The following is a 20,320-nucleotide window of genomic DNA, read 5'->3' as shown; positions in this document are numbered from 1 at the left end:
TCAGATTGGAGAATCGTTTGTCAGTGTGCAAGACCAGAGATAGGGAGATAATCCGGAGCTTTTGCAGTAATCTTGGTGAGAGATGTTGGTGGCCCCAACTAGTGTAATGCAGTGAATGGATTGAAGAGGAAGAATCGGCAAAGCTTCGGCGTGCTGAATTGCTGACGGCTCTGAGGCAGTGTAGAAGGAGAGTTTGATGATACAGGAGAGGGGATTCAGAGCACTGATGGGAGGAATTGTCTTTAGAAACAAGGGGATATATTTCTTCCATTTTAATAGGAGGGAGGAAGGAAGAGTTGGGTGCAGATGCAATTAGGTTTGTAGTTGGGTTGCAGGAAGTTGAGGGACCACCCATTTCATCATGGCTTCTATTCTCACAGTAAAGAAAGCAGAGTCATGTATTGAGCATAAGGGAAGAAGTGTGGCAAGGCAAGAGGTTTCAGGGAGAGTAGAGATTTGACATACTTATTGTGGAGAGTGAGAGAAAACAGACTAGGGACATAGGAATAATTGCTTAGCAGCATTGAGGCCCCTGTTGAGATTGACTATCGTGAAATTATAGTGGCACAAATTAAAGTTCTATAGTTTTGTTTACCAGCATCCAGATACCCAGGTGTAGACAAGGAGAAAACAGGCAGTTGGATTGATCCAGGACTAGGGCTTTATCAGGCAAATGTGATGGAAGGACAACTGGCAAAAGATGTGCAGTTAGAGGATGCAGTTGAAATGATGATGGACCATATGCTGAAAGGGAAAGTATGGGTTGGGAGTCAATTAAACATGCTGGGGCTTTGTAGATTCTTCCTCTCAAATCCCTCCACTGCATTACTCTAGTGGGAGCCACCATCATCTCTCACCAAGATTATTGTGGGAACTTGCTAATTGTCTCCTTGCCTCTGGTGTTGAGTATAGGATGTCAGGTAAAATACTGTTTATTGATGTTGAGCAGGCTGAGGAGCTGGGAGGCTAACATGGTAGATGCATCCTGTGGATGACAGGAGGACTTGGAATGAAGAGGAAGACCTACCAGGAGCCTCTTAACTTAGTCTTGAGTTTTCCAAAGGGAAGATTCTCATCTCACTTTCTGACCTGAATTTATTCACTGCTGGCCTCTACACATTGCTTCTCTCTGCTCCCAGTGCCCCTTGGATTGTTCTGTGGAGAAATCTGTAGCCATGTCTTACGGGGGATGTACATATGCTGTTTGCTAGGAAGCGTAAATAGTTCTTCGCAGTTAATAAGTTTTCACATTAACCAGTGAACACCTGAATAACCAGTGTTCATTTTATCTACAGATTCAGCTCTTTCATTCACTTCAGAGGAACTTTATTTATGAAGTGATTTTCTTACTCTATGCCGTTTATTGGAGTCAAAGATAGCAGTTATCTTTATGTTGGCTCATTTTTGTCTGTTTTGTTTACCTATCACTTTAACTCTAATTGCTTTGGCTACTTTGTTCTTGTTTCTCTGCCTCTCTGCCTTCATAATGATTATCGTGGGCCTTTTCTCTGTGATGTTAATTTGATTTTAAGCCATGTCTATTCCTTTCCCTGCTGGTTGATTTCTTAGAGTCTTAATGGCATTGTTTTGGTCCTCAAATGATTTCCACAGTCTGTGATCTCCTGTATCAGTTCATTCTGTTGTTTTATCGTCTCATCATTGAACTTAAAAAAAGAATTGCTGGGGCCAGCCCCAGTGGACTGGTGGTTAAGTTCAGTGTGCTCCACTTCAGCAGCCTGGGTTCAGTTTCCGGGCACAGAACTACACCACTCGTCGGTGGCCATGCTGTGGCTTTGACCCACATATAAAATAGAGGAAGATTGGCGCAGATGTTAGCTCAAGGCGAATCTTCCTCAGCAAAAAAAAAAAAAGAAAGAAAGAAAAAAAGAATTGCTATTCTTATTAAGTTCTTTTATAGTTCAACATAGTTGTAGAGACTCTGATTGTTTTATTTTCTTCCAGACCAGGTTCTTTGTCTTTTACATATGTTCTTTTTTTGAAACTTGTATTTGTTTGCTTGTTTATTGGCTGTAGAATGTTTGCAGAGTTGCCATGCTTTTTTCATTTTGTCCTCTTCCTGATTAAGATGGGCAGCTCTTTCCTAACTTCACTTTGATTTGCTAGAATGGGGTAAGTTCACCTTTGTGGTCTTCGTATCTTATCTGGGACCTGTTTCACTCTTGAGGATTGCTTTCAGTCCATCTTTCTGTAACCTGGTGTCATGGAGGAAGGGGACGGTAGGGCCTGGTGGGCCGGGTCCAGTCCTCCTTGGGACTCATTCTGCTGTCTCTTTAGCAGTCTTGTTGCATTTTTCATGCTCCTACCTGCCCCTGCCCCCTGCAGCCAGAGCAAACTGTACTCCCAAGAGGTGTGCTCCCCTTCACACTCAACCTGATGACTTGAAAGATGGGGCATGACTTGGCTTTTCCTTGATTCCCGCACCCCCCCCCCCCCCGCCCCCCTCTCCAGGAGGCCTATTAACCCTTCAATCAACTTCTCTCTAAATGGGAAGGTAATTCTGCATATTCTAGGTGTGGGATTAGGAGCCACATCATGCTGCCAGAATCTTTTCTTTTTTCCCTTGTTCACCACTCTTCTCAGTTTGTGGCATGATTCTGCTCCTTTTATTTACTTGTATGGTTTTTGTTGATGAGTTGTAGCAGTAATTTTTGACAGATTTTTGTCATTATTTTTATTTGCTCATTCATTGTTCATAGGTGTCAGAAATGAACGATTCTGTGATAATGCCTTAATCTACTATCTTAACCAAGAACTCAAATTCATAGTAAGATTGTTATAAACACTGTTCTTGAGTGGTGTTCTCGTTGTGGACTTTTGCTGTTACCCTTATGTATTTTGATGAGAATGATAGCAATTTAATCTAGTGGAAAGCTGGAATCGTTGGTTGTATCTGTGCATATCTAATATAATTTCAGCATGTTTATAAATTGGTCATAAAGGTACTATTTGTTGCCAGGAGAAACTTGATCACCCTTTATTTGCTTCTTCTGGCTACAGTAGAACCTATTGGAACGTGGATTTCAAGGTGCTTTCAGTTACCCCGTAAACCTTCATTTACCATCTAATGGCATTTTTGCTCTTCTTTGCCAGCATCAGGGTGTTAGTTAAGCACTGGTTAACTAACACACTGTAAGTCAGGCCACTTGATAGGTGGTATTTTTCCTTTTTGAGTAGAGTTTACCTCCCTTTATAGTTCTCTAAGTAGCAGATGTGGATGCCTGAGCTGAAACATTTACAAGCAGGCCCATCCCAGACTCCACGAACCATTTGACTTGCCTTTCTTGCTCTCTTGGCCTATTTTATACTGAATAGAAAGAAGGGATGTATTAAAATGGGATTTTTATTGACATAGCTGATTGAAACCTTAAAATTCTATTTTGTCCCTCAAACTTTTATACAGGTGTGACCCATTTGAAGTAAATGCCTGCCATTCTGTCTCCGACTTTTTTTAAAAACCTTTTCATCGGGACATGTAGCCTCTAGAAAAAATAACACTCTTTTTCTGACTACAATAGAGTTGAAATGCCTAGCACTACAATAATAAAACAGATAAAGAGCAGATAGCTATTTTTCACTGTTTTTCCTTTAGTTTATCTCTTATGAGACCTCCTGAAATCCTGATAGGTAAACTGCTAAGCCTTGGTCTTTTTTTCTTTTCTTTTGCATATAAATAGGTTTAAAAAATCCAAACTGTGCTGAAAGCACAATAGCCACCGTGAATAATCTTTCCCCAGTCTCGAGTTTCTCTTTAATTATTTGGAAGAAGAATTGAAGCTCCTTTCCCTTCTGTTTTTCCCTTCTTCCGTAATCCCCTTTGGCTTTTTTTACCTCGTGGGGGAACTCTGCAAGGTTCTAATCTCTCTCCCTCTGCCAAGGGGATGAAATCACAGAGGGTCAGAAGGTAAGGTAATTTGAGCACGGTTTCAGATCTGATAATCCCTTTGAACTCTCTGGCAGACATTTGACCTCCCCCACTAACTGCCTAAAAAATTTGACATAGTAACTCCTTCCTGGAACAGATCTTCTATCTGATGGCTGTAATATAATGTAAAATAGATGTTAAATAGGAAAGGCACCAACAAGCCCATCTTATCAGAAATTCTGTCTCCCTGGCCACATTCTCTGGATGGCCCTGCAAGGAGTTGCCAGACAAACATTTACATTTATAAGGGAAATCTCCATTTGTAAAGGTATCTCCCTCTCTGTATTGGGAAGAGGGGGGATGACCTCATTTCTAGAGACTTATCAATGTGGAAGGTGAGGCCTTAAATCTGCATAATAACCTTACTCTTGTTTACTGTGCTTTAGTGGTAATCTCCTGTAACTGACTCGCCCCACCCCCAACATCCTCCTTTGGCTGAACATGGTATTTAAGATGAGAATTTCTGCTATTGTGTTGAGAAATGCAGTGTCCCTGGTTTCTCCCATGTATACATGTTATTAAACTTGGTATTATTTTCTCCTGCTAACCTGTCTTGTTAATGATTTGGCCAGCCATAAGAACCTTAAGGGAAAGGGCAGAGGGGAATTCTCCCTCTTCTCCCACAGTGACTTAACTGTGAGCTCCTGATCTTGGACACCAGTTGGTTCAAACTGACTAGAGTTGGATGGACTCTGTCCAGAGGTACTGTCCTGCTAAAATATCTGATTCCAAAATAATGATTCACAGTGGTTGAAAGAAATGTTGAAATAGGAGTCCCATGTATGTTAGGGTTAGGATATGCTGATTTCATGAGGAATGCAACACAGATACATGTTTCTTTAAATCTGATGCCATATGGTTTTATCAAAGAGCACTTGGTTAGCTCAGATGAGCTCAAGTAAATGAGTTGATTGAAGGATATGGGGCACCTTATGGAATTTAAGGGCAGGGGGTATAGCTGGGCCTCCTTGGAACCAGAAAACTGTCAGAAACTGAACGTGTTCATTTCGTCTTGAAGAGTCTCTCTAATTTCTGGTTGTCTTTACATTCTTTCTCTTTTTACAGCATTCTACAACATGGTACAGCGTTTACGTGCTTTAGTTTCTTGAGTGTGTTTGAATTGCTACTGGGCACCCACTGGATCTGGTGACCATTGTGGTCCATGTTCATAGAGTCATTTGTGCCAAATGTGGCCACTAAGCCCTCCCTTACTAGCAGAAGATACAGTTTTGTAGAGCATGAGCTGTAGGGAAGAGCAGGCACAGAAAGCCTATCTATTATTCATACTTTTACAGAAGAAAGAAAGGTCTAGAAATTATTTGTGTTTTTTAAAGCTTCGTAGCCCAGTTCCCCAAACTGAAACTTCTGGCGTTACTTGATGGCAGAATGCCCCGATAGCATGCTAACTTTTTATGAGGGAATAATTTTCTTGAAGGTTGATCCTATAAACCTAAATTTATAAGTTTGCTGTTGTCACTTTCTAATAAGTATTGAATGTTAATCTTCATCTTTTGAATTTCTTTCAGAGATATGAAGACTATGGAATGACTCCCCCATCAGGCCCATTGCCGAGGTAAGGTTTTCAGGAGAAAATGCATTAGGACTTTCTCACATAGGCTGTTTTTTTCACTTTTATAAACTCGTTTTTCTTTTAGCTAATGTGAGCAGATGCAAAACTCTGAGTTGTGTGTTCTCTTGCTCTAACTAGAAGAGGAAAAAAAAAAGTTAGAATTAAAGTTCTGTTTCCAGTAATGACGGACTAGATAATTTGCTGAGGACCACTGGAAAATTAGATAAGATTTTAAAATTAAAAAAAAAAACCCAAATAGTTAACAGGGTGGTGAAGTGGTATGGAGCCAAGATCCGGGTGATCTTGGAGGTGAGTCCTGCCTTTTGGCTACTTTCTTCCAGGAGCACCTGCTGATTCTAGAGTTGGCTGAGAAGCTGAGCAAAACTTTTGACAGACTCATGGTGCTAAGGAGTCTTTTTTTTTTTTTTTCATGAAGAAGATTGGCCCTGAGCTAACATCTGTTGCCGGTCTTCCTCTGCTTTGTATGTAGGATGTCGCCACAGCTTGGCTTGATGAGTGGTGTGTAGGTCTGTGCCTAGCATCTGAATCTGAACCCCAGGCCGCTGAAGCGGAGCATGCGAACTTAACCACTACGCCACTGGGCTGGCCTCATGGAGTCTTGAAAATGCAACATATGAAAAGTTGTGGGCTACATCTAAAGCCGTATTTAGGGGAGACTTAGGGGAGACTTTGATGCCTTAATTCAAAATATATTTGAAAAGAAAAATGGCTGAAAATCAATGATCTAAGCATCCATCTCAATTTAAAAAAAGATCCAATTAAATGTAAAGGAAGTGGAAGGATGGAAATAATAAAAATAAGAATAGAAATGAATGAAATAGAGAACAAATACCATAATAGAGAAGGTCAACAAAGCTAAAAGTTAATTCTCTGAAAAAAGCTAATAAAATTGATGAATGCCAGGAGAACCTGATGAAGTAATCTGTGTAATGTTATGAAGAAAAGGAATGAAAAAGGACATATTAATAGAGATTTTACAGAAATTAAAAAGATTTTGACAGATTTTAAAAAGACAGATTTTAAAAAAACTTTGCATTGGGCCAGCCCAGGTGGCCTAGTGGTGAAGTTCGGTGCACTCTGCTTTGGCAGCCTGGGTTCAGTTCCTGGGTGCAGACCTACACCATTCATCTATCAGAGGCCATCCTGTGGTGGCAGTTCACATACAAAATAGAGGAAGATTCGCAACAGATGTTAGCTCAGGGCAAATCTTCCTTAGGAAAAAAAAAAAGAGGGGGGCTAGGCCTGTGGCATAGTGGTTAGGTTTTCGTGCTCCACTTCAGCAGCCCCGGAGTTTGCAGGTTGGGATCCTGGGTGGGGATCCACTCATCAAGCCATGCTGTGGTGGCGTCCCACATGCAAAATAGAGGAAGATTGGCATCAATGTTAGCTCAGGGACAATCTTTCTCACCAAAAAAACCAAAAACCAAAAAAACAACTCTACAGGTATTAAGAAGATTTTATGAACACTTTTTTTTTTTTTTTGTGAGGAAGATCAGCCCTGAGCTAACATCCGTGCTAATCTTCCTCTTTTTGCTGACGAAGACTGGCTCTGAGCTAACATCTATTGCCAATCCTCCTCCTTGTTTTTTTTTTCCCCAAAGCCCCAGTAGATAGTTGTATGTCATAGTTGCACATCCTTCTAGTTGCTGTATGGGGGATGCGGCCTCAGCATGGCCAGGGAAGCGGTGCGTTGGTGCGCGCCCGGGATCTGAACCAGCGCTGCCAGTAGTGGAGCGTGTGCACTTAACCGCTAAGCCACAGGGCCGGCCCTATGAACACATTTTTATTAATAAATTTGAAATGGAAAAATTCCTAGAAAGAGAAAACATGAATAGTCATATAACTATTAAAGAAATTGAAATCGTTAAAATTCTTCCCACAAAGAAAACTCTGGGCCCAGGTGGCATCAACAGTGAATTCTACCAAAAACACTGAAGGAAGAAAAGGTGCCAGTGTCATACAAACTCTTCTAAAGAACGGATAGAGAGAGAACACTCCTCACCTCATTTTATGAGACCAGTGTAACCTTGATACCAAGGGCAAGACAAGGACATTGCAAGAAAGGAAACGTTAAGAGGAGTTTCACTCATGAACGTAGGTGCAAAAATTCGAAACTAAATATTAGCAAACGTATCCAGCAGTGTAGACAAAAGGATATCTCATCACAACCAAATGTATTTATTCCATCAATGCAGGGGTGATTTAACATTTAAAAAAATCAATCAGTCTAATTCACCACTTTGAGGAGAATAAAGGAAGAAAATCTTCTCATTTCAATAAATATGCACTTGATAAAATTCAACATCCATTCATGGTAAAACATCTTAGCAAACAAAGAATAGAAGGGAACTTCTCTAATCTGATAAAAGGTATCTCAGCAAATATTAGTGGTGAAATGTTAAAAGCTTTTCCTCTGAGAACAAGAGCACAATGAAGATGCCTCCTTGCATGACTTCTATTCAACATTGCCCTGGGGGGTCCTAGCCAGGGTAATAAGGCAAGAAAAAGAAACCAAAAGATTAAGGAATTCAAAGAAAGAAATTAATACTGTTATTATTTGCAGATGATATAATATTTTAGTAGAAAATCTTAAAACATTAACATAAATTGTTAGAATTAAGAGAATTTAGCAAGATAGCTAAATTACAAGGTAGCTGGTTACAAGATCACTATACAAAAATCTGTTTTATTTCTGTTTATGAGCAACAGATGGAAAAGAACAACTTTTAAAAGTTCTACATAAAATAGCATTCAAAAATATAGAATATCTCAGAATAAATCTAACCAAAGATAGTCAAGCCCTCTAAAGAAAGATGTTCATGGATTGGACAACTCAATATTTTTAAAATGTCAGTTTCCCCCAAGTTATTTACAGATTCACTGCAGTCCCATTCAAAATCCCAGTAGTTTGTTGTTGTTTTTTTTTAAATACATGGAAACTGACAAGCTGTTTCTAAAATTTATATGGAAATGCAAAGAGCAAAGAATAGCCAAGACACTTTGAGAAAGAAGAATAAGGTGTTAGGACTATTCTAAATGTTATAAATTACTGTCAAGTAATTAAGACAGTAGCTAGACACATAGAAAAAAGGAACAGAATAGAGTGTCCATAAACAGACTCACACATGAGTAGACAAATGATTTATTACAAAGAAGGAATTTCAGGAAAACAGAGTTAATCTCAGAAATCATACTCAACTGTCCTTTCAATGACCAGAAATCACACAGAAGTAGAAATGTTATCTGCTTACTCATTTTTTCCCCTCACTTTTATTTGCCCTCATTTTCAGAGGGGTTTGTTTTATTTTTTCCCCAGTGCTCCTCCCCACCCAGGCACTGCTTTATGGTCCAAAAGCAACAAAGGCTGAGAGAGCAGGTGGGGCTCAGGTGATCCAGGCAGAAGTTAATGACGGGGGACCGTGTGAGCTGGTTTGCTCAGTTTGGTTCAGTTTATACCTGTTGTCCAGCATAATTATTAATAACTTTCACTCTCAAAAGTGTTCTTTTTGGGGCCGGCCCCGGGGCTTAGCGGTTAAGTGCGCACGCGCTCTGCTACTGGCGGCCCAGGTTCAGATTCCGGGCGCGCCCCGATGCACCGCTTGTCCGGCTATGCCGAGGCTGCGTTCCACATACAGCAACTAGAAGGATGTGCAACTATGACATACAACTATCTACTGGGGCTTTGGGGGGAAAAAAAAAAAGGAGGAGGATTGGCAGTAGATGTTAGCTCAGAGCCATTCTTCATCAGCAAAAAGAGGAGGATTAGCACAGGTGTTAGCTCAGGGCTGATCTTCCTCACACACAAAAAAAAAGTGTTCTGTTTGGATGATCAATTTTATGGTTATCCAAGTTAAAGAATTCTAGAGTATTTGGATCACATGGAACTCTGAGCACACAATTTAGGATAGAAGGGATGCAAATGTAGACAAGAGGGGGCTGATTGGCTTGGTAAAGTAGGAATAATTAAGTAAAGGGCCAGAGCTAGTTGGTGGGTGGGGGTGCAGACATTGTGATTCGGGTAGGTGAGCTCCAATATACAGACCCTGAAGGAGGAGTGTGACTTACATTAGGCTCTTAGATCTGTAAGGTGGGAGCTGTCAGACCTCTCTCTCTGAGGTCAATCTGAAATAGCAGCAGTTAGTTAAAGAGACTAATATAGATAGCCTGGTTTCAATTTATGAGATGTACTCCAGAAATAACACTGTAGGATAAGGGCAAGTCAGTCTACGTTCTCATCAAACTGGTTTGATCTGTTAATTACTGGTTGATTGTCATTTGCAAAGAACTGTAATTAGACTGTCATCTTTTTTTATTCTTGATTTTCTTTGGAAGAGTGGTTTTCAAGGTGGGACTCTCAGACCCATAGAGGATCCTTGAGACCCTTTCTAGGGGTCTATGAGGTCAAAACTAGTTTCATAATAATATTAAGGCATTATTTGACTTCTTCATTATGTTGATGTCTGCACTGAGGAGCAAAAGCAACCGTGGGTGAAACTACTGGTGCGTTAGGGTGAATCAAGGCAGTGGCACCAAATTATTTGAGCAGTCATTGTATTCTTCGCTACCCAATTGCAGTTATTTAAAAACACCAGTTTATATTAGTATGTCCTTGATGAAGTAGTGAAAATTATTAATTTTATTAAACCTTGAGTCTTTAATAGTCTGTGTGACAAAAGAGGAAATACATGTAAAACACTTTGCTGAATATGTGATTTTAAAGGAGAAGCACTTGTTCGGTTGTTTGAGTTGAGAAATGGACTGAGCTAATCGCTGGCATGTTTTTTGCTTGAACAAACAACCGGCAGACGCCGTTATTCAGACTTGGCTGTTTGTCAGACACTGTCTGGAAAATGAAGGAAGCGAGCCTGTCATTTCAAGAAAAACAACTGACAGTATTTGTTACCAATGGTAAAATTGAGCTTTCAAGGGAAAATTGGATTTTTGGAAACTTTTTTGTCTGCCACTGTGTACTTGACAGCTTCCTAGTACTTGAAGACTTTTCTGATGAGCTCGAAATTAATGAATGTGATTTTTTGATACAGTAAAATGAAACATATCAATATCTAGAAGGTCTGCATAACTCAGTGAAATATTTTCCAAGCGATCAATGTCATAAAATCACACATTGGTCCATTCAAAGTGCAAGATAGATGAGTGGGTTTTAACGTAACAGAATATGAAAAGTTTATTGATAGTGTTTCAGATTCCACATTGCCAGTAACCCCTAAGGAAATTTTGTTGAGTTTTGGTGTGGTATCAAAGAAGAATATTTATCTGAAATATTATTTGAATAAATATTCCTCCCTTTTCCAATTACATATTTATGTGAAGTCAGATTTTCTTTCTTTTTTTTTTTTGTGAGGAAGATCGGCCCTGAGCTAACGTCTGCCAATCCCCCTCTTTTTGCTGAGGAAGACTGGCCCTGGGCTAACATCCATGCCCATCTTCCTCCACTTTATATGGGACGCCACCACATCATGGCTTGACAAGTGGTGCGTCAGTGAGCACCCGGGATCTGAACCGGCGAACCCCGGGCCACCGCAGCGGAGCGCGTGCACGTAACCACTTGCGCCAGCTGGCCGGCCCCAGATTTTCTTTTAAAATAACTTATAGTAACTGATTAAATACAAAGTATATGAGAATCCAGATGTCTTCTATTAAGGAAATTTGAAAAAAAAAGTCAGACTCTTCTAACTAATTTTTTTGGGGGGCGGGTTTGGAAAATATAATTAATTTCATGAAAAATGTTAACATGTAAATATGTTTAATATTGTTATTTTTAAATGAATTTTAAAAATAAGTGTTTAAAAATTTTTTCAGTTTTAATTTTGAGTATGATAAATATCTATAGATATAATCCACATAAACAAAAGCTCTTGGGAGTCCTCAATTTTTACGAGTATAAAGGGGTTCAGAGACCAAAAAGTTGGAGAACCACTGCCATGATGAACATCAGGCTCATCAGTGGAGCTTCAAAAACTCTCACTGGGGCTGGCCCCGTGCCTTAGCGGTTAAGTGCGCGCGCTCCGCTACTGGCTGCCTGGGTTCGGATCCCGGGCGCACACCGATGCACCGCTTCTCTGGGCATGGTGGGGCCGCGTCCCACATACAGCAACTAGAAGGATGTGCAACTATGACATACAACTATCTACTAGGGCTTTGGGGAAAAAAAAAGGGAGGAGGATTGGCAATAGATGTTAGCTCAGAGCCGGTCTTCCTCAGCAAAAAGAGGAGGATTAGTATGGATGTTAGCTCAGGGCTGATCTTCCTCACAAAAAAAAAAAAAAAAACAACCCCACAAAACTCTTGCTCTCTGGGTCTCACCTCTAGGGATTCTGTTTTAATTGGTCTGGGGGGCAGCGTGGGCATCAGGGTTTTTAAAAGCTCCCCAGCTGCTGCTGATGTGCAGCCAAGGTTGAGGACTACCGCTTTAGTCAGATCCTGGAGATGAACGGGCCCTGGAACATGAACTGAGCCTTCTTTTGGTCTGTAAACTAAGCATTTCTCCTTCAGTCATCCGACAGAGATTTGTCAAGCATCAGCTATATTCCAGGCACTGTTCTTAGTGCTGGAGACATGACTGTGAGCAAATAGAAGAAGCCCCTGCCATTAGGGAGGTCGAGTTCCAGGAGAGGAGGTGGATAATAAGGCAATAGACAATAGGTCTTCCTTTTCTGTAGGGCTGAGGGTGGACCTCATAAAATAGCAGAGCCGGGTGAAGTGTGGTCCTGATGCTTGGGTGTGCTTTGTCTTCAGACCAGGTTTTGGCCCCGGTTTGCTGCAGTCTTCGGAGCTGGTGCCTCCCGAGCCCCAGCAGCCACAGGCATCGGCTGAAGCCCCGTTTGCTGCCCGAGGGATCTACTCTGAGGAGATGCCGTCCGTGGCCCGGCCTCGGCCTGTCGGCGGCACCACAGGTATGTGTGGTTATTTAGTTTGCATTTCTGAACTAGAGGTTGCTTCTGGCAGAGTTCATGTTCGACTCCCCAGGGTATCAGCGTCCCCTGGTCAGCGCCTCTCCCACTGGTGGGAGCTGCATTCCCTCGGATCCTGGTGGAGATGTAGGGCAGGGAAGGTGGGAAGGGAGACAGTGGCTGGGACCCCAAGATGGATGTCCTCGGATTTGTTCCTGAACCGGTGTCTCTGAAGCCGTCCCTTTACACAGAATTCACAGTGTACCTCTTCCAGGGAAAATGTTTCTAAATTCTTACAGTAAACTGAAAGATCTATTTCTGAGCACTTGGTATGGCATTAAAACACGTCTTTGTTTTAAAGAAGGCACTTTTCCAGCTTGTAATAAGGAAGTTTAAAAGTTACTGGACAGTGACTGGAGGGAGATTTTAGTTTTATTTGTCACTTCTGGGAGGGTATAACCACTGCTAGACCGGTCGCCGCATAGAACTATTTTAGTTCATTTCTGCCCCTCTTTCAAGCTCTCATTAAAAGAGCAATCTCTGTCATTCGTAGGTGACCAGTGCAGCTCTGTCCTTGATAAGTAAACAGTGAAAGCTCACGTGTTCTACAGTGGTTTTCTAATTCATTTTTAGACTTTTAAATATTTGCAAATGACTTTACTTTTAATATATAGGTTTTCTTTTAATTACCTGTTGGAATTCAGATAAAAATCTATATCAGAATATCTCCACGTAAGAAGCTCTTAGCTTATGTTCTTAAAAGAACATAGTTTAAGTATCCAATTTGTGGAAATTTTGAAGCCAGAGAAAAAATAAATCTTGTTTTAAAAAAGTACTAGGATATATTTAATTAGTTGTTAGAAAAACATTATGCATGATTTTGTTTACTTCTAAAAGTATAATATTTAGTATATTCAATGTAAATATACAGGTTTTTTTTAAACTGCAATTAAAATTTAGGGATTATATTTCTTTTGATGTATTCAATTTTGCTTTTTACACATAAAGCTATAAACACCTATATTTTAACAATCTAACTGCTCTTAGTTTTTGAGATGCATGTCAAGATTTGAGAAAAGGAGTGGCTCTCAGAATTTTGGTAAAGCAAAAAAATAATATTTTCTGAATTGAGTGTCCTCAGTAATTACATCTAGATTAGGAATAAATTGATTTTCAGAAAATGAGTTGAGAAGAAAAGAAAAATATATTTGTCTTAGAGTCTCCTGGGAGTTTTGTGTTAATAGTTGAATCTAGAACAAATCCTCATCAAATTCAGTAGATGCTTGATGTTTATGAGGGATTTGTCCTGAGAATCGCTGTAAATCCCCAAATTTTCAAATGCTGCCATGCCTTATAATTGCTTTCCCTCAGCAGCAATTGCCTCACCAGTTTACCTGAGATCTAGTCTTGAATCCCAAAGTGACAAATTACTATTTCATGTCATAGAACTTCCTCTCATGAATAGTTGATTCTGTGAGTGCTGTATTTGTGAATGTTGTGCAGTATTCCTAAAGCATCTTTGTAGATCCTGAGCTCTGTTTCTTATACAGCTCCGCAGACTCTGAAAAATCCTCCACTTTCATTATAACGTGTCTTATTGTGTTTTATTGCAAGGGCTCAAAGTCACTCTTATTTTCCCCGTTCATTTCTTCACCCTCCTCTTTGAAGGTTTAGTAAGAGACTGAAGCTTTACTAAGAGGAGCCATTACACGTTAAGTATTTTGCTATTTTCTAACTTTCGGGAGAATATACACCTTTATAATGTCATCAAGGAACTAGTTTAGGCCAATTCCAAGTTTGTAATAATTGGTGGATAATGATCCATTGTGGTCTTCAAGCTATTCTTGTATTTTGCATTGTCTGTCAGTCAGCAAAACAGATAACGTGTCCAGATATCCTACAGGATCTCCCGTCCTTCACAGGTGCCGGGCTTCACAGTGAGTCTGGTTTCTCTGGTTAATTGTTGCTTAGTTGAACCTTGTTGCATAGCACATATACCAAACAAAATTCAGGCATATTCATTTTTAATCTAGAAGAATATAGAAATTATATGTATGAGACATTTGAGGAGGAAGTTATTTTCTAATGATTTCTAATAATAAGATTAAATTGTGTAAAAATTTGTAATAGAAAAAAATGAAGATGTACTAGAAGAGTTACTGACTGTGTAAAATTATCAAATATGTGTGTTTGATATGTTTAAAAACGTCTGAAATATACCAAAAGTAAAATAGTACCTAGGGAAGATTTACAGCAGATATGACCAAGATGTATGTTTATTATAGAGGATGACTCATATAAATTGATAAATGAGCAAACCTCAAAAGATAAATGGGCAAAGGACAAGAAGAAAGAATTCACAAAGGAAACGTTTGTGTGTGTCATATGAAAGTAAACATGAAAAATGCTCAGTTTTGAAAATGATACAGAATGCATATGATAAAGAAATGCAAATGAAAACCGTGAGGGGCACCAATTTCAATCATGAGATTGTTTTCATGATAATATGGTGTGGTCAAATTAGCATCCACTTTCTTCGTCTGTACAATGGGGATAGTATAGGTACTTAGCCCCTAGGGTTGTCGTGATGATGAAAGAAGGTAACAGATGTAAAGTGCTCAGAATAGTGCCTGGCATATCATAAACTTTCAGGGAGTGCTAGCTGCCATTATTATTATTACTATTATTTATTTCCAGTGGGGGTGTACATCATTAGACGTTTGGAAAGCAAGCAGCTTGGCAATATGACTTAACGAGCCTTTGATTTGGTCATTCCACTTCTGGGAATCCAGGCTCCTTCTCCCCAAAGAAATCCAAAATATTGGAGAAAAACTACATGTGCAAAGATGTTTATTGGAACATTATTCGTTATAGCAAACAATTGTGAGCTCCCTAAATACCCAGTAGTAAGAGCATCAGTGAGTAAATTGTGCAGCTATTTAAAATGAAGAATTCAGAAAGAGCCAGGAAAAGAGAATTTAAGATTTCCCGATTGCCTCCTATCTATGTGGTACTTGACCTACTTTATCTCCTTTAATCCTTGAAATAACACTATGAGGTCGTTTTCTTATCCACATTTGAGACGTGTGGCATCGAGGCTCGGCGGGAGTGGTAGCCGGGTGCACAAGGTCACGGGGCTTGTCAATGGCTGAGCTGGAATGCAGGCCCAGGCGTGATGCCCCACTTGACTCGTGGGGGAGGCCTGTGCTATGTCAGTAAGTGAACAAAGCAGGATACAAAATCTTGTCTGAATTGTGATTTCAGCTACCACTGCGATTTTAACACAAAGCTATGCTTTTTTCTCTATGCGGTTGTCTGAATAATTGTAAGTGATGGAGAACACTGTGCTGCATTTCTGTTCTTTGGGAGATTTACTCAAACTGTGTCTGTTGGGCAACGAGTACTGATGGTTCTAATAATTTTAATACTGTTCTGCATCTTCGGTAACTGAGGAGCGCTCCTGCAGAGTACATTTTTTAAATGTATTTGATTAATAGAGACTGTTAATTAGACAACTAGAGTAGGAGCAGACTTGAAGATGGAGAGGGCCACCTCCCTTACCTCTGTGAAATCTCTCAGCCATTGTAGGACCAGTCTGAGCATCAGAGATGAATTTGATGATCCTAGGAGCATTTGGAAATAAGTATCTTATTTCACAGTGCTTAAAGACCTTTTTTTTCCTGCCTTAATCTGCAGAATAGGGATACTTTCCTATGCAAAGAGTTGATGGGGAAGAAAAATATGTTGTTTAAAGCCTGGCCTTCATAGCTGCATGAGGCTACAGCATGTCTAAGTGCAGGAGGATGAGCTCAGAGAGCCTTCTGGTTTTGCTGTCATCAGTACACCTCACTGGGGAGGCTGGGTGGATGGCTTTAATATTTTAATTGTGATATAGCTAAGTTATGGAAACAGTGTGAGTATAATGAAAATGTACTTTAACATTCTGAATTCAAATACGTATACAATCTACCTGTTAAGAAAGAAAGCATGTTATATTTTCAGCTTTTTGTGAGTCTCAAAGCTACAAGCAAGAAGGAGCCAAGTTTCAGCTTCTTTTTGGCTCCAAAACCTTTCACTCCTTTTTCTGAATAAATAAGATCATCTTTATTTGTAACCTCTACAGAAATTAATGGAAGGGCCCTCCATTATACCCTTTATTCCCAGTCCTTCGATGTCTAGCTAGGAAAATAACATCACTATCAGCCACTGTATTAAAAGGAAGTAAAAGCCCATGACCCAAGAAGCTCGTGGTAGGGGAAATGCCATTCTCTGGAGATAGAAGTGGTGCCATGTTTGAACAATGCTCGTATCCCTGTCCCTAAGGGAGTGCAGTGATCAGAACCAAAGTGTCTTACTGGACAGCCTCGCTTGCCTACAGTGTTGACTAGCCCACTCCGCTGTGTTCCTCCAGGCTCCCAGATCCAGCACCTGACACAGGTGGGAATTGCGAGCAGAATTGGAGCTCAGCCAGTGGAAATCCCAGCAAGCAGAGGTGCCCAGTACGGGGGACCAGGCTGGCCTTCATATGGGGAGGATGAAGCGGGGCGGAGAGAGGCCGTGAGTATCTTGTGTTTGGGTCATCACTGAGAATTCAGGCATATCACTTAATATAGCTGCTTCTGTTTTGGGGATCTCTTTTTTTTTTTTAATTTTTTAATTTATTTAATTTTTGTCAGGAAGATTAGCCCTGAGCTAACATCCAGTGCCAACCCTCCTATTTGTGCTGAGGAAGATTGGCCCTGGGCTAACATCCGTGCCTATCTCTCTCTACTTTATATGGGACGCTGCCACAGCATGGCTTGACAAGCGGTGTGTTGGTCCGTGCCCGAGATCCAAACCTGTGAACCCTGGGCCGCCGAAGCGGAGCGCACACAGTTAACTACTACGCCACCGGGCCGGCCCCTGGGGATCTCTTTTTAAAACCTACATAAATAAAAATTTTAACCTCCCTCACTTTTTTCCCCTTGAGTGTATTTTTGCTTGCAGTTGTTTGATAATAAATTTCCTGTGGTGCAGAATGGGAGAGTATTGCTCATTCATTCTGTCTGTTTTTAAGCAAGTATTTATTAGGCACCTGTTAAGTTCAAGGGTTTCTTTATAGTACCGCTCTCCCTGGAGCAATTTCTCCACAGTTACTCCTTTCCATTCCGGTCTTAGGGGGCCCTATCAGAGGGCTGAGTTGTTGGGTGGAAGACGGGCAGAGGAAGTCCTGGGAGCATGCCCCCTGCCAGTTTGAATTTGATTTTCCCTCCTGTTCTTACGTGAGAAGTGCAGTAATGTTTGCCATGTTTTCCAGACACACGTGCTCGGACATCAGGAGTATTCTTCTTCACCGCTGTTCCAGGTGCCAAGGACTTCAGGCAGGGAGCCCTCAGCTCCTCCTGGGAACCTCCCGCACAGGGGGCTGCCAGGCGCCGGGCTGGCTCACACTACCAGCTCCACGGAAGACCTCCAGCCCAGCCACTCCTCAGCTTCTCTCATCAAAGCGATCCGCGAGGAGCTCCTCCGGCTGTCCCAGAAACAGACCGCCGTGCAGAGCTTCCACAGCTGATCGGCTTCGCCCTGCAGATTTGCCAAGTATTCGCTTCCCGTGGAAGCAAGACTAAAAGGAAGTCAACGTTTGTAAGAGGATGAGCATCTCCTGGGCTAGGTGCCCATGTAAGGGAGCAAGTTGCAATTTTGGAAGATGCCATAAGTCACGTGACAGCTCATGATGCTTTTAATAAGTTGGCAATTTTGTGACCACTTAGGTTCAGTCAAAATTTACGTACTTTGGGCCAAAAGCCAGCAGCACTTCACGAAAGACAAACCACAAACCTAAGCTAACAAAATTACCAAGTTAGTCTCCTTTTTAAAGGCAAAAGATGAAAATGTGTAGATGGTATAGGGATTAAAGGAATCCAGCATTTCCGGGGAAAGATGTGATTCAGACTGGTTTGTATGATGAACCTGCTGCTTTGTTTTCTGAGAAAAGAGATTTGAAGACATTTTATTAACAGCTTGATTTCCCTCTTTCTCTCCATAGGAACTTATTTTAATAGTAATATTAACAACAAGAATACTAAGACTGTTCGAGAATAAAAAAAGCTACTCGTGAGAAACCAAATGATAGATTGTAGAGCCTGATTATTCCAAACTGAAGCCGTCATCTGCGTTTTCCCTCTACTTCTGGTGCTGCAGCTCCGAGAGCCCCTTCACCTTTATGTCTGTGAAATGCAACTTTGGCTTTATCGGTGGAAAAATATGTTGAAGGTTTCATTTTGTTCTAAGGGAAAAAAAAAACCCTCCTAGTTAGAGGAGGAAAGCTTAATATTTATTTGGTTATTCAGAATGCATATCGCAATTTAGATTTACATTCTTAATTGTATTTGCTGTTTATTAATTGGGCACATGCAACTACCGATAGCATCTCATTTCTGCACATGTCAGCATTCAGGCCAGTCCTGTAGAATGAGGCTCTCAGGAGGTCCTAACTAGTCCTTGCACTTTGCTGATGAGTTGCTCACAAATTGTTTGAATGAGAAGTCTTACATAAGCAAAACTTATTTATAAAAATTCCTCAGACCACCAAATTGTTATTCATGAATATATTCCTAGTAATCACATCCTCTGTGTTCAGGACCTGGAAATGAGACTGAGCATGGTTCAGCCTGTCTGTCAAGAATCAGGAAATGTAAAGAAGAGCTTGGAGACGTGAAGGAAGGAGAAAGTTGCTCCTAATTTCTGATTTTATTGTGCATGCCTCTGCTGAGTGACTGTTAGAACCATCTGGTGTACTTTGGGCCTGACAGAGGGTATCATCTCAATTGAGATTTACTTCTGAAGTAAACATTTCCCCACTTCCCAAATTAGACAAAAGATTATACTAACCAGGGCTGCTTGTTTCCCATTACCTGAGTGAAATTCAGAAGAAAAACAGGTAACAGATTTCCACTATGAATCCTCTTTTATTAAATCAACTAATACTTTTAATTAAACAACAGATAAACAGGCAGAATTTGGGGCTCTGACTAATCAAAATTAGTGTATCTGTGTCAAATTTTAAGAATCCTAAAATAGTTAAAATAGGTTTCTAAAGTGTCATCATTGGGTTCCAGAATCACATGTCAGCACCTCCTTAGTAAGGCCTGTCATACAGATTTACAGTACAGGGAAAATTGGTTCTGGGATGTTCAGATGTAGTCATTTTTTTTTTTTTTTTTTTTTTTGGTGAGAAAGATCAGCCCTGAGCTAACATCCATGCCAATCCTTCTCTTTTTGCTGAGGAAGACTGGCCCTGAGCTAACATCTGTGCCCGTCTTCCTCCATTTTATGTGGGATGCCGCCGCAGCATGGTCTGACAAGCGGTGCGTTGGTGTGCACCGGGTTCCGAACCTAGGCCACCAGCAGTGGAGCATGCGCACTTTACCACTACACCATGGGGCCGGCCCCCAAGATGTAGTCATTTTTTATCTGTGCACGTCTGAAAGAGGAAGAGTGCAGGAGAAGAGTCTTTCCAGGATGTTAAATAAAGGAATGAAACTCCTTTTCAGGCAGTCCTCACAGGCTCCAAAGAGCGTGGGAGAGAAGACCCTCCTCTGGGCTTGATTCTTACCTCTCAGTCTTGGTTTAATATCAGACTTTCCCCTAAGTGGTACAGGTAAAAAGATTCTACCTGTTTTGTTATTCTTAGAATTGATACACTTTTAAACCAATGTCAGGACCGAAGATCACATGTAATAATTGGTGGTGAGTGATGTGGTTTGAGCAGGCCCGTTGATCACTGGCACTCTTGTGTTGGTTGTAAAGCACACTCAGTTTGCACTTGTTGTCTCTAAACACCTGCCCTGGCAGTTTTAACAGTCACCAAACTCAGAACAGACCTGCTGTCGTGGG

At 40.8% G+C, this 20,320-nt stretch overlaps 1 protein-coding gene across 2 annotated transcripts in view; it reads left to right on the top strand.

Annotated features, from left to right (window-relative positions):
- KIAA1549 (KIAA1549 ortholog) overlaps positions 1-19,648 on the top strand; it is a 146,798-nt gene extending 127,150 nt beyond the window's left edge. For both annotated transcript variants that reach the window (XM_058531062.1, XM_058531070.1), the window contains 4 exons: positions 5,470-5,516; positions 12,291-12,448; positions 16,857-17,002; positions 17,742-19,648. In XM_058531062.1, the coding sequence (XP_058387045.1) occupies positions 5,470-5,516; positions 12,291-12,448; positions 16,857-17,002; positions 17,742-17,996 (606 nt within the window). In that variant the 3' untranslated portion in view covers positions 17,997-19,648. The remainder of the gene's footprint in view (positions 1-5,469; positions 5,517-12,290; positions 12,449-16,856; positions 17,003-17,741) is intronic.
- The last annotated feature ends 672 nt before the right edge of the window (positions 19,649-20,320 follow it).

This window comes from Diceros bicornis, chromosome 3 (genome assembly GCF_020826845.1).
Source record: "Diceros bicornis minor isolate mBicDic1 chromosome 3, mDicBic1.mat.cur, whole genome shotgun sequence".
In the NCBI taxonomy this organism is placed as follows: Eukaryota; Metazoa; Chordata; class Mammalia; order Perissodactyla; family Rhinocerotidae; genus Diceros; species Diceros bicornis.
This window is presented reverse-complemented; position numbering and strand designations above follow the sequence as displayed.